This window comes from Heterodontus francisci, chromosome 24 (assembly GCF_036365525.1).
Source record: "Heterodontus francisci isolate sHetFra1 chromosome 24, sHetFra1.hap1, whole genome shotgun sequence".
Lineage (NCBI taxonomy): Eukaryota > Metazoa > Chordata > Chondrichthyes > Heterodontiformes > Heterodontidae > Heterodontus > Heterodontus francisci.
Genome location: NC_090394.1, coordinates 35,555,290 through 35,569,907, shown reverse-complemented (window position 1 = coordinate 35,569,907; position 14,618 = coordinate 35,555,290). Strand labels below are relative to the sequence as shown.

Below are 14,618 nucleotides of genomic sequence, written 5' to 3'. Positions count from 1 at the left end.
GCAGTGCTTCTGGCTGCTTTAAGTGCTACGAATGTTAACTCGCTGGGGGCTTTCTTGTAGTTCAACAGTGCAATGCGCTTAGTGGCTATGACAGGTTCCAGCTCTTAATTATGAGATTGAAACCAGTCTGCATTTCTCCTCGCACTTTTGCCGTAGGTGGTCAAAGCTGACTCATAGATGTCGTCTCTGATGTGGGCCCACTTGGTCTCAGCATCCCCTGTGGGAGTGTTTTGAAGGGCTGACACAAGTGAATTTAGAAATTTTTGTAACAGCTGTGGGTGAGAAATTCTGCTCGTGTTGATGCGCGGGTGGCCCTTCTGCTTGGAATGATGCAACTTCTTTGGTCTCGGTCTAACCTTGCTGCACACCAGGGAGTGGTCGGTGTCGCAGTCCGCACTGTGGCAGCTGCGTGTGATTTGAACACTGTTTAAGGCGGCTCGCCTTGTGACAATGAGGTCTAGCTGGTGCCAACAACGCGATCTTGGATGCCTCCATGAAACCTGGTGACAGGGTTTAGTGTGAAAGAACGAGTTGGTGATGCAGAGGTTATGATAGGTACACAACTCAAGCAGTCTCTGCCCGTTCTCATTCATCCTTCCAATGCCATAGCGCCCAAGGCAGGAGAGCCATGAGTCATGGTCAGCCCCAACCCTGGCATTAAAGTCCCCCAGCAGGAATAGGTGTTCGGTGTTGGGGATGCTGCTAATGATGTTATGGAGTTCCTCGTAGAACTGATCTTTAGCTTCAAGTGGGGAGCAGAGTGTTGGAGCATAGATGCTGAGTAGGTGTACTGGGCCAGAGGTGGTGAGCAGTCGGATGGACACTATGCGTTCCAAGCCATTTGAGGGAGGCTCTATCATGCTGAGCAAGGAGTTTCTGATGGCGAAGCCCACTCCATGCTGTCTTGGTTCTTCAGGATCCCTGCCCTGCCAGAAGAAGGTGTAGTCTTGCTCTGCTAGAGAGCCACTCGCGGGGAGGCGTGTCTCCTGAAGTGCTGCAATGTCTACATTGAGTCTACTGAGCTCGTTGTTAATGATGGCGGTCTTCCGAGAATCGTTGATTTGTGTAAGGTCTTCCGACAGGCCAGGACACACAGTTCTGACATTCCAGCTTGCAAAGCGAAGGGCTGGTACCTTCTTTCCTTTTTTTGTGTTGTTTGGTGCGGTGTATCAGTCCACCTTTCGGGCAATGACCCTGAGCTCCAAGCACGCATTGAAGCAGGTAGACTGTGGCGGGACAGAACCTTAGTGACTGGGGGCTGCCCGGTTTGAGGCGGGCGGTAGCTGTCCAATGAGGTGCGATGACCTCTCCCACCGACAAAGGCAACCCGTGGCGCCCAGTTTCTACGCCAATTTATCTGGACTTATAACCCGTAACTGCTGCCTTCCGTGTTGTTTCAGTCGCTGTGAGGCAACTATGGAGTGACCTCTCCATGGCGCATGCCTGGGCGAATTTATGGAGGTTGAGAGTTGCCCAGTCGTCAAAACCCCCCTCTCGGCCTTTATGGTGGGGTCCAAAGGAGTGCAGTGCACGACATTTGGCACCGGTATGGCTGCAGGAACTGCCGGAAACATGCCAAAGGTGACACATGACCGCCTACGGGGTTCTGCTGCGGATTTTCTGTTAGGGTTTACTCCCTTAGCCTTGGTCTCTCCCGAGACGCCCACAAGGCAGTGGGGTTGTTAGGGCCCCTACACAGGTGTAGGATGATGCCGGTGGAGGGAGGGGGGTGCGAGGGGGAGCTGGGAAGGGGGCTGTAAGGGGATGAGGGGGGTTGCAGGGGAAGGTGGTGCCGGGGGAAGATGGTGTGAGTGGGGGGCTGGGACGGGGTTGTGAGGGGGTGAGTTGAGAGGGTGGAGCAGGGAAGGGGAAGGGGGGTGGTGGAAAAGGGGGAGGGGGAAGGGAGGGTGAAGCGGGTGCAGGTAATCTAGCTTCCCCTTAAATGCATCAATGCTATTTGCCTTAAGCACTCTACATGGTAGTGAGTTCCACATTCTAACCACTCTCTTGGTAAAGAGGTTTCTCCTGAATTATTGATTGGATTTATTAGTGACTATTTTATAATTATTACCCCTAAAATTGTGCAGTGTGTTGTGGCAGCCACTCTTCTTACACTGACTATCCTTTAGGTGGGAGTCCACATCCATCCACACCAGATGACGACGATAATCAGACCGAGCTGCTTATTGCAGAAGAAAAACTAAGTCCAGACGTAGAGTCAGGTCAGGTGATGCCCAGGTAAGAGCTCTTTGTGTTACTCTTATGGAAGGCATGGAAAGGTACAGGCAGCAAGGGAAGAAGTGAACCATGGTGGAGAAGAGCCTGAAGCTCTGAAATGCAGAAGGACCTAGTGAATTGCTTGCACACAGCATTAAGTCCAGTGACAGAAATATATCTTGAGCAGCAGGTCATGTCATTCCATAGCCTGAGGGGTGCATGCAAACAATACAATGAGTCTATAAAGGTTTGTTTGCCATGTACACTACCCGTAAAAAGTCCAAGAGCCCCAGATTGGGACCTAGGCTGCCACTTGAACTTCTTGGATGCGAAAGTGTAAACCATTTATGAGAGTGGAGAAATGAAAGTGGCCTGACAATTATGGACTGTCTGTAATATTCATTTTTCTGAATTATGGAGAATGCTTTGAGGGCCTGGTTTTAGAGAATTGATTATTCGTCTGTGTGTAATTTTCTTTTATACATCAAAAATCCATTTTCATAATCATTACAGATTAGATTCTAGTTTTATTTCATTGGACTCCTGAGAATTTTATTTTTGCAGTTGCTATGGGGAATCACATTCTGTGACTCTGCCTGTTTCTAATTAGTTGCTACTGCTTCATGGTGATGGAATAAGTCACACCTGGGGTTTTTAATTGGTGTTTTGGGGGACTATGTTCTGCTATTACATTAGTTTTTTTTCTGTGAAACCTACAAGCCTGTAGGCCTCGGCAGTCCTTTTTGCAGTAAAAGCTTTTGAAAAATATGGAAGGACCAAGCAAGAGCTTGGTTCTTGCTTGCATGAAACAAAGACGCATAAAGTTGGCCCCCTTCTCAATGTTGCAGCAATACCACACCACTCTTTTTTTTTCCCCCTCCCCCTCCCTCCACTCTACTTCGCTATCCCTTTCTCTACCTCCCTCCTGTATAAACAAGTGTTTATTCTGAAATGGGTTCCTTTTTTATGTCTGAGTCTTTGTCTGTAGGTACGAGGACCTGGCTGAGAGTGTGGAAGATTATGTAATTGACATGCTCCGCGATCAGCTCAACCGCCGCCAGCCCATGGATAACGTCTCGCGGAACCTGCTGAGGCTGCTCACTGCCACCTGTGGCTATAAAGAAGTCCGTCTGATGACCGTTCAACGGCTGGAAATGTGGTTGCAGAACCCAAAGGTGGGAGGTCATTGAGTGAAATGGAATCGAGGGTTAGGGGTTGATGTGGGAAATTAGTTAAAGGAACTTTGCTTTATTGAACGTGAATATTGAATGGGAGATAACTTCTTTGAACTCTAAAATGGCCCCTCCCACTTTGGACCTCAATTTCCCTTCAGTGAAGGAATGTTGTGAAAGAAACTGTGACCATGTTTGACCAATCTCCAAGCACTACCTTATGCAACAAAAATAATTTTTAAATATTTTTTTTTCTCATTGTATTCCCCCACCCCTCCCCTAGATATAGTCAATAAGGTGCAGAGGCAATGTCTTCTAGACCCTATAGTAGTTATATGCTGTAATGCCATCTGTATACTAGGAACTGAATGAAGAGTGCATCAGAATTTCAAATGAAAACTCTTTGAATCAGCAGAAAATTTAATATGTATTATAAGAGATATAAAAATTGCTTAAGTGTGACTCTGAAGCAATGCAAAATAAATGTTCATAAGTGGGACAACTTGCTCAAGATAAGAAAACATGATGAAAATCTATCTGTGAAGGCGCATCCTATTATGGGACCCGTCGCATTGCTGATGCTAATTATAAAATGCAGACTGAGGCAGTCCCCCCGGAACCGGAAGATTCCCAACCTTGTGTTCAAACTGTAGCCACTCATATCGAGCAAAAGATAGGAAAGCAAAATACTGCAGATGCTGGAAATCTGAAATAAGAACAGAAAATGCTGGAAATACACAGCAGGTCTGGCAGCATCTGTGGAAAGAGAAACAGAGTTGATGTTTCAGGTTTACTCTGTTTTTCTCTCCGCAGATGCTGCCAGACCCGCTGAGTATTTCCAGCATTTTCTGTTTTTTAATTAGAGCAAAAGATAAGTCTTTGCAGTGAGCTCTTTGATGACCAGTCAAATGATCTTCAACGCCTCGGTTTTAAAATTCTCATCCATGTTTTCAAATCCCTCCATGGCCTCGTTCCTCCCCAACTCTGAAAGCGCCTCCAGTCTTACAACCCTCCGAGATATCTGCGCTCCTCCAATTCTGGTCCCTTGCAAATTCCTGAATTTAATTGACCATGCCTTCCACTGTCTGAGCCCTAAGCTCTGGAATTCCCTCCCTAAACCCTGCTACTACTTTCTCCTTTTTAAGATGCTCCTTAAAACCCATCTCTTTGACCAAGCCTTTAGTCACCTATCTTAATATCTCTTTAACATAGCTTGGTATCAGATTTTGTCTGATAGCTCTCCTGTGAAGTGACTTGGGATGTTTTTCTACATTAGAGACACTACATAAATTCTGGTGGTTGTTGTCCTCTTCGATATCGAAAGAATGATGAGATGTATGTGAAATAGTGAAGCTCTTTTTTTTAATAAGAAGGCTCTGTAGGTGGCAGTGTGTATGTGCAATGGTTTACCAATCTGTTTTTCTTTCTTCCTTCTCGTCACCCAAATTTAATTCAAACTTGTTCTGCCTTAGTAATCTTTAGATTTACTACTGAACCTACCATAGTTTGTGAAAGGGGAGATTTTAATCTCATTGGTGTGCTTTGCATATCTCAGTTTGAATGGGCATCTCACCATGTCCGCGTGTAACTGTTCGCTTTCTGTCTGTCTGATAGCTGACACGTCCAGCTCAGGACCTACTGATGTCAGTCTGCACTAACTGCTCTACACATGGGACAGAGGACATGGAGGTTATGTCAAATCTCATCAAAATCCGCCTGAAGCCCAAAGTGTTGCTGAATCATTACATGTTGTGCATAAAGTGAGTAACTGAACCACCAGCTACCCTGTTAACTGTGCCTAGGAAGTCAGACAGGATATGGAGGCCGAAGGGAAATAATCCTAGATGTTGAGAAGATGATTCCAGCCCACAATTAGGGTGTCATAGATAAAAGATAATTGCTAATAAATCCAATAGGGAATTCAGGAGAAACTCCGTTGTAATGATGCATTTAAGGGAAAGCTCTATAAGTACATGAGGGAGAAAGAAATAGAAGGATATGCTAATAGGATTGGATGAAGTAGGGTGGGAGGAAACTCATGTGTAACATTAACACCGGCATAGACCAGTTGGCTCCAATGGCCTATTTCTGTGCTGCACATTTTATATAACACACGGTATTTTTTACACACCCCAAGTACTCCCAGAGCCTTTACTTCTACTCTAATTGATGAAGAATCATGCAGCCAGCAATATGCTTGGGTGGTCAGTGAACAGCTAGACTAGTTGTAGCTGCTGGATGGCTACTGTGTGTGCAGAGGTCAGGGTAATATCCCAATCTTCCAACACGCTGGTGATTCTATACACAGTAACTGTCTGATCTTAGTTATGCCTTTGGATGGTAACTCCCAAGTGGGGAGTGCAAGTCCAGTAAGAATTCCTTACAACAACTGATAGGGGATGCTTTTGTGTGGTCCTTTTGGGCTGAATTTGAGTCCAGGTTAGAGTAGACAGGGCAGTGCACTATCCACTGCACCGACCAGTACCTGCACAGATTGCCGTTGATATTTGAAATGTGTGTGAGGACTCAGACTATATTCAATCAGACTAATGAATAATTTTCAAGTACAGATTAATGTTGATATATGAACGTGAATACCCAATCATAGAATCATACAGCTCTGAAGGAGGCCATACTGCCCATCCTGCCTGTGCCAGCTCTTTGGAAGAACTATCTAGTTAGTCTAACTTCCCTGCTCTTTCCCCATAGCATTGCATTTTTTTTTACTCATTGTGTATTTATCCCATTCCTTTTTGAAAGTTATTACTGAATCTGTTTTCACCACCCTTTCAAGCAGTGCATCTAGATCATTTGTTACATTTGGAATATATATAATAATACAAAAGCCTTGTTGTAAAGCTTTTCTCCTGTGATTTGGTCCTAGGGAATTGCTGAACACTCACCGGGATAACCTGGGGACGCTGGTGAAGTTTGTGATTTTTAACGAGCTGTCAAATGCGCGGAACCCAAACAACATGCAGGTCCTCTACACAGTGCTGCAACACAACTCTGAATTGGCCCCCAAGGTGAGTCCTGTGTGCACCTGCACTGCATACAGTCAATCCCGTTGGATCGGGCGGTTCACACATAGTAAACGTTAGGCACAGAAATGTATGCCAAAGCAAAAAACTAGTCATGCACTGACTGTGCAGTTCTATAAACAGTTGTGCCAATTCAACCCACGGCGGGTAGGAGGGTGGAAACAGTCGGAGGATGAATGACTTTCCTTCAGCAACCAGTTTGAGAGCAATAGCCCCAAGAACTGGCGAGCACTTTGCCTTTTGTTAAGCAAATGGCCTGTGGACTGGTCATAATGAGCTGCCACTGATTGTGCTACTCATTTCTTCGCAACATCAGATGGATACGAGGTGCTCATCTAGCATTCCTAGAGAATGGTTACAATGTGGGACTCATTGCCACATAGAGTTGTTGAGGCAAATAGCATAGATGCATTTAACAGAAAGCTAGATAAACACGAGGGAGAAAGGAATGGAAGGAAATGTTGATAGGATTAGATGAAGAGGGGTGTGAGGACGCTCGTGTAATTCATATAGAAGCTAAACAAAAATACAAGGAATTAAACAATCCATGTGCCTTTATCTGGTGTCCTGTCCTCTTCCCTCGCAACTCAAATCCCACCTCACTACGACTAGCTATAGCCACCTTTGCAGAGATCAGCTGACTGATCAGAGATTGAACTTGACACTTCTTACTTGTCTGGCTCAGAGAGTAGACTGCGCCACCAGCAGTTTGAACTGTTCCATAACTTTGTATGTGTTAGCTGCTCAGTGGAGGGCTGCATGTGATTTGCCTGCAGAGTTTTGTGAGGGAGTTGGGTTGTTATCTGTCTCTTTGTGCTTCTTTCTATCAGTACCTTGCCATGGTGTTCCAGGACCTACTCACCAATAAGGACGATTACCTTCGTGCATCTCGAGCACTGCTACGGGAAATTATTAAACAGACCAAACACGAGATCAACTTCCCGTCCTTCTGTCTAGGTCTGATGCAGGAGCGGAAGGAGCAGACATATTTAGAAATGGAGTTTAAGGTGGGCACTGGTTTGTAGGTGTGTGCATGAAGTATACAGGGTTAATATTAAATGGGAGCTAACTGTGCTCTGAGTCTTTCTGTTGGGGGAAAATCACTCAGTAGGACCCCAGCACTGCAGAAATAAATAGCCTTCTGTTTATTAGAATTTTTTCTTTCCTTTCCTCCTTTGTGATAGTACACGTGCTACCATATGGTTCCATGGCATTCCTCTCAAAACTCACCCAAGTTGCCATTCTTCACATAGGAGCCAAAAGCAGCCACCCTGACAGATTGCCTCCAACCCGCCCATCTGCTAAGATCAGCCATACTGTCTCTCTGGCCCCTTGGCTAAGTCAGTAAAGATGTGCAATCTTCCTGATCTCATTGAATAGCGGAACAGGCTCGAGAGGCTGTATGGCCTGCTCCTGAGTTCCTACGTGTGGCTCAGTATCACACCAGGCAGTGAATTTGTTAACTGAGACATTTGGTGATTCCTTTTTTCAAAATAAACTTTTTTTGTTGACTGATTTCCGTAAAAACTCCAGAGTTATGCACCAGTGTTGGCGCAGACAATTTGGCAATGTAGCAACAGTCATCAGCAGGATTCCTGTCTGGTTAGAGGCTTAAGGTTTCATGATTTAGATCAGCAGGATTATGGTGGGGCAACAGACACATCTTAAGTGGGTTGATTGGCACAGCCCCACAAGCAGCAGCTAGGTGGGTGGCCAATGGAAGGGCAGAATTGACAACACCTCTTCCTTGACACATTTGATGAATTGCCTTCATCCTATCATGGAGTGTCATTGCCAGAGACTGTGGGAGAGTCTGTATTCACCTATAATCATGGCCTTCCTGAGCTCGGGGTTTATGGCCCAGGAGTCTACAGAGTGAAATGAACATAGAACAAATTAGTGCAGAAGTGACTGCTGAATGCTAGCTATAAGCAGGAAATCCGTCAGCTCATTGATTTGGTGTTCCTCTGTCCTCTTGCATAAATAATGACGAATGCATTGTGCAGCTTGGCATTCTGACATTCTTTCTTGGTCGTGTAGGAGCGTTTTGTCATCCAGGTAACGGACTTGCTGACTCTGTCGATGATGCTGGGGATTACAGCTCAAGTGAAGGAAGCAGGGCTTGCTTGGGACAAAGGCGAGAAGAAGAGTAAGGACCATCATGTTTATTGGGAAAGTGATGGGAATTGGGCAGCTGTTTTTCAGAACTGTGCAGTTGGACAAATCAAGTACACACTATCTTATGCAGAAGCTGTTAATGGAAGAATGCATTGATATAGTGCCTTTCACAACCTCGGGACACTTTACAGCCAATGAAGTACTTTTTGAAGTGTAGGAAACATGGCAGCCAATTTTTACACGACGAATTTCCACAAACAGCAATGAAATAATGACAAGTTAATCTGTTTTAATGATGTTGATCAATGCTGCAGTAGAAATTATTTTTGAGGGTGTTCCAAAAGGCTATGTTCTTACTGACTTCAAGGTTGAAAATGAATGGGGGTGGTGGGGTGGAGGACAGCAAAAAGCATTAAGGCTGTGCTACTTAACTCTTTCAAAAATGGGTTGAATAACCAGATGAACATTTTTTTAATGGCCTTTATCTGGATTTTGAGCCCCGGCAGTCTGTCTGATGAGGCGCAGGTAATTTGGTCTATTTGCACTTAATAAGTCTATTAAAGAAAAAAAATGGCTTAGTGCGATCACTCCTCCTGAATCGGAAAGTTGTAGGTTCAAGTTGCACTCTGGAGACTTGAATACATAATCTAGGCGCAGAACTGGAGGAGTTTTGAACTATCTGAGGATGCCGTCTTTGGATGAGACATGAAACTGAGGTCCCATTTGCCCTCTCGAGTGGATACAGAACAGGGGTTGTCCAAACTTTTCGGGCGGAGGGCCACATTACGGTTTTTGCTCAACCCAGGGGCATTAAAAGTTTATCCTACTAATAAAAACAACAAATGTGCATTTTTGTGAAGAAGCTTTAAATGAGAAGGCTAATTTATTGATTCACTTTCTTGTCACTATATTGAAAACTGATTTAGTGACATAGCTGGCATTGTTTTTGCTTGCAACAGTAGTCAATCTCTGCCTGCACACTTGATGTAGCGATGTGGAGTATTCTGGATAGATATCCATCTGTCAGGAGTGATCTGTATCTCTGTCTCTCCCTGTGTTCTCCCCTCTGTGTCATCCTCACTCTCTGTCCCGCCCCACCCTCTCTGAACCCCCCCCCCCCCCAGTCCCTCTGTCCCCCCCCACCCCCTACCTCCCCCCCCCCCACCTCCTCTCCCTCTCGTTGCCCCCTCTCGCTCCCACCCCTCGTTCCCCCCCCCTCTTCTCTTCCCCCCCCCTCCCCCCGTGTCGTTTCCCCCCCCCCCCCCCCCAACCTTGTCCTTTCCTCCCCCCCAATTATTTGAAGATGTCTATCCTGCCCATCATTGGTGACTTTATTCACTCAGCTCAAAGGAGTGAGATTTCTCCTGGCTACGCAAATGCATTGTGAGCAGCTGTCGGCCACCGCCCCCTGCCCGAGGTCTCTGTTGGTGTCCCGGCCAGACAACGTTCCTGAAGCTGCAGAGCACCATGCTGCACTGGTACTCCTGTCTAGTGTTCACAGTTCACATGCCAAAATCACTCAAGACCAGGGCCTTGAAAATCGCAGAGTGGAGGTGGAGGCAAGAGAGGGGAGAAACTGGAGGGCCAGTGTGCTTCACTAATTGGCCTCCCTAAAATCAGCAGTGACCCTGGTGTCATTCTCACCATTAAAATGCCCAGTGAAACTGGAAATGAAGGTCTGGTAGATCTCTAACAGGCACCAATCTTCTCAGCCACTTTACCTCTCAACTATTAGGTGGGAATTTTAACTTTTCGCGTTTGTACAGAAATCTGACTCTCTATTTATCTCCTCCCTCGGCACTGCCCCACTCCCACCTCTGTCTATGTGCTGCCCCATTTTCAGCTCTCCCCTCGGTCTCTCTCTCCCTCTCCCTCTCCCCAGCAGCCACTGAATCGCTCACTCCCTGAACTGCGTATAAACAGCAGCGGCAGCCGATCCCAGCACGCCTGTGCTGTGAATCACCAATCAGTGTTCACCCCGCCCGGGCAGCCTGCTGTCAGTCACGGAGGATCCACGGGCCGGATTGAAACCTTTGGCAGACCGGACTCTGGCGCGCGGGCCATATGTTGGACAAACCGTGATGTTGAAGATCCTGTTGCAGTATTTCAAAGGAGAGCAGGGGAGTTCTCCCGAGTCTCATGACCCTTATTTATCCCTCAACCAAAACCTTAAAGAAAGATTATCTGGTTGAACTTGCTGTGCAGAAATTGGCTGCTGCGTTTCCTACGTTACAACAGTGACTACATTTCGGAAAAGTATTTCATTGGCTGTGAAGCCCTTTGGAGCATCCTGAGATTGTGGAAGGTGTTATATAAATGCAAGTTCTTTGAATCAATTAGTATTAGCAACTTGAGATATATGCAGATTAATAGGACTTTAGAGTTTATATAGGGCCAGCAAAGCTCCATGGAATTTCTCCTAAGTAGTTCACAAAGATAAAAGCTTAGAGACACATGTTTACAGGTGTACCTTTAAATTAAGCAGGCTGTATTAATCTGACAGCATTTTCCTTATTAAAGTTGTTCAGTCCCCCGACAGCAGTGTGAATTAACTGCCATTAAATTTCATGCTCCTATGGGGGATCCAGTGTTAACAACTCTCTATTAATACAATAAATGGAATCATGTTGCTGCCACAAGCCTGTACAGAACTAGAAGTGATGATGAACGCTACTGTATTATACTCTGCACATTAAATACAGAGCGGCATATTACCTGTTATCTGCCAACCCCCTTCAATTACTTGTGCTCTTGATATCTTTGCTTATTTTATAACTTTTGTACCATAGTGCCCTCGTGCTGAAGAGGTTATAAATCTGATCTGCTTGTTCGTCACCATGAGGTGGAGCTGAATGGCCAATTTCTGTTCCTATACTGCCCCCAATATGGAATTTCGATATACAGGCCAAGAAAGTCCCAGGGTCTACCTATGCTCGAGTCAGCTGATATTAGTTATGGTCGTTTGGGCACCACAACCAAATGATTGGAAGATTTGCTTTGACATATACTGTTTACCCTTGATTGTTTAGTACAGTTCATCCTGCAGATTCAAATACAAATGAGCAGTTTTGGTATTAATGTGGATTTTAATCCGGGGATGTGGAGTTAATGTAGAGGTCCAGCCATGATCTTATTGAATGGCGGAGCAGGCTCGAGGGGCTATTTAGCCTACTCCTGCTCTTATTTCTTATGTTCTTAATGGCTTTGAGAAATATAGTCAATGTGTGAAATATACTTGTCTTTTGTGTGTTTGAATCTCTGTCTCTCTCCACTCTTCCTGGATTGAAGACCTGGAAGGACTCCGTGCATTTCAGACTCAGATTGCAACCATCCAGCGAGATGCTGTGTGGTGGCTGCACACAGTGGTTCCAACTATCTGCAAGCTGAATCCTAAGGATTACATCCATTGGTACGTGGCTGGGTTTTGGGGACTGACATCATTGTTGTGTGTAGGACCAGGCAAACCCCGTCCCAACTGGGCTACTTCATTGGAACTGCACAGTCAGCACATTTGCCTTTAATGTCAGCATTTGACCCAGGCGATGTGATTCCTTCCTGGGTAAATGGGGAGACTTTATGGTGTAACACAGATAAATGTTATTGTGGGCATGGAGAGCTTCAGCTGGACTAGGCTCAAGTTTTGACTCTTGTATTAGAAACAGTTTCACAATCAGCACCTTATTCTGCGGGGGAATGTTACAATGCATTGTTTTAAAGGGACAGTGTCCCTAGTGATATTCGTAGTAATTTGTGCATCAAGTTTGAATCTAATTGAGGCTGACACTCCAGTGCAGTACCGAGAGAGCGTTGCACTGTCAGAGCTGCTGTCTTTCAGATGAGACATTGAACTGAGGCCCCATCTACTTGCTCGGGTGGATGTAAAAGATCCCATGTCACTATTTTGAAGAAGAATGGGGGAGTTATCCCCGGTAAACTGGCCAATATTCATCCCCAGCATCACAAAAACAGATTACCTGGTCATCTAGTTGCTGTTTGTGGAAGTTTGCTGTGCGCAAATTGGTTGCTGCGTTTCCAATAGTGACTACACTTCAAAAATACTTCATTGGCTGTAAAGTGCTTTGGGACATCCTGAGATTATGGAAGGCATTGTATAAATGCAAGTCTTTCTATTGGAAGTTTAAGTGGGCTATTGTCTGTATGCTAATCTGTGCCTGTTTTTAAGCAAAGCTTCAATTTAGCCATCTTCCTCCTTGCAGTTTGCACAAGGTACTCTTCACTGAACAGCCAGAGACATACTACAAATGGGATAACTGGCCTCCAGAAAGTGACAGAAAGTAAGCACATTATTTTCAATTATGGCCTCCTCTCATGATATGAAACAAGGTTCCCTGTCAATGTGCTGCTGAATCATTTCCAACATCTACTTGTGACTTAGTTACCATTTAATTGCGCAGGCAGGGATATTGTTTTCATCTCTGCCACATTAGTGAATCTTAGCAGCTGTACATTTGCAGCCTCGGCGCTCTGAGTCAGAGAGGGGGAAAGGAAGCCAACCAGTGCCCAGAATAGGATTGAGGTCTTTGCTGATGCCCTCCCCCTCACCGGGGTCAAATAGTTTACTATCTATGCTCACAGACAAGGAATGGTTATCGTCAACATAATGAAAATGAACACTCTGCCTGCTCATTTATATATAGCCCATCATATAAACTGCAGCTAGCCAATGTTAAATTGAATCTGAACTTTTTGTTTATAAAGCTATATTGGTTTTGAACACTTTTTTTTGGCCAGGAGGGTCTTCAGTTATGTGGAGAGACTGGAGAAACTGGGATTGTTCTCCTTAGTGCAGGGAAGATTAAGGGGAGTTTTAATAGAGATGTTAAATTCTGAGGGGTTTTGACAAAGTAGATATGGAGAAACTGTTTCCACTGGTGGAAGGATCAGTAAGGAGAGGACACCAATTTAAAATAATTGGCAAAAAATTTGAGGGGAAATGAGAAGAATTTTTTTAATGCAGCGAGTTATGATATGAAATGCAGTGCCTGAAAGAGTGGAAGCAGATTCAATAATAACTTTCAAAAAGGAGTTGGATAAATAATTGGAAAGGAAAAATTAGTATCATAATGGGGAAACAGCAGTGGGAATGGGACTAATTGGATAGCATGATGGGCTGAATAGACTCCTATGCTGTATGAATTTACAATTCCTGTTAATTCTCTTCATCTCCTTTCAGTTTCTTTCTGCGGCTGTGCTCAGAGGTGCCGCTCTTGGAGGACACTCTGATGCGGATCCTGGTTATTGGGCTGTCGCGAGACCTGCCTCTGGGGCCGGCTGATGCCATGGAACTAGCTGACCATCTGGTGAAACGTGCTGCGTCGGTGCAGGCTGATGGTAAGATGACTGGCATAATGTGTGATCGAGGCCAGCATTTATTACCCGTCCTTGGTTGCGAAGGTGGCGGTGAGCTTTCTTCCCGAATACACTGCAGTTAGTTTTAGGGTTGCTTTCTTCAGCAGAGCCTCCCAAACCCAAGAACTCCACCACCTAGAAGGGCAACGGCAACAGGTCTATGGGAATGCCACCACCTTCAAGTTCCCCTCCAAGTCACACCCCATCCCGACATGGAAATATATCACCATTCCTTCATCATCACTGGGTCAAATTCCTGGAACTTCCAACCTAATAGCACTGAGAGCACTTTCACGAAACAGACTGCAGTGGTTCAAGAGGAATGCTGCCCATCACCAACTCCTTGAGGCCAACTAGGAATGGGCGAATAATGTCAACCTTGCCAGTGACATCTATATCTCAAGAATTAATTTCCTTTTAATTGCCAAGGTGTGATCAGGTTAGAAACTGCAACAGTGTGTGAAGGCCACGTGTGTTACAGCATAAAATAGAAAGGACCCATGTGCAATGCAGGAGCAGAGCAGTGGGCCATTTGCAGCTGTTGCGGATATAACTCCTATCAGCAGTATCTTAATGGGGAATATTACATTGAATTTACAGCACAGAAACCAACTGGTTCGTGCTGATGTTTATACTCCACATAAGCCGCCTCCTACTCCTTTTCAACCTTCTATTCCTTTCTCCATCATGCACATATCCA

General features: G+C 45.3%; 1 protein-coding gene across 2 annotated transcripts in view; it reads left to right on the top strand.

Annotated features, from left to right (window-relative positions):
* Positions 1-14,618, top strand: part of ints1 (integrator complex subunit 1) — a 111,925-nt gene that overhangs the window by 15,003 nt on the left and 82,304 nt on the right. For both annotated transcript variants that reach the window (XM_068055879.1, XM_068055880.1), the window contains exons 7-15: positions 2,130-2,238; positions 3,206-3,392; positions 5,004-5,149; positions 6,274-6,415; positions 7,261-7,437; positions 8,471-8,579; positions 11,837-11,957; positions 12,766-12,843; positions 13,743-13,900. In XM_068055879.1, coding sequence (XP_067911980.1) covers positions 2,130-2,238; positions 3,206-3,392; positions 5,004-5,149; positions 6,274-6,415; positions 7,261-7,437; positions 8,471-8,579; positions 11,837-11,957; positions 12,766-12,843; positions 13,743-13,900 — 1,227 coding nt within the window. The remainder of the gene's footprint in view (positions 1-2,129; positions 2,239-3,205; positions 3,393-5,003; positions 5,150-6,273; positions 6,416-7,260; positions 7,438-8,470; positions 8,580-11,836; positions 11,958-12,765; positions 12,844-13,742; positions 13,901-14,618) is intronic.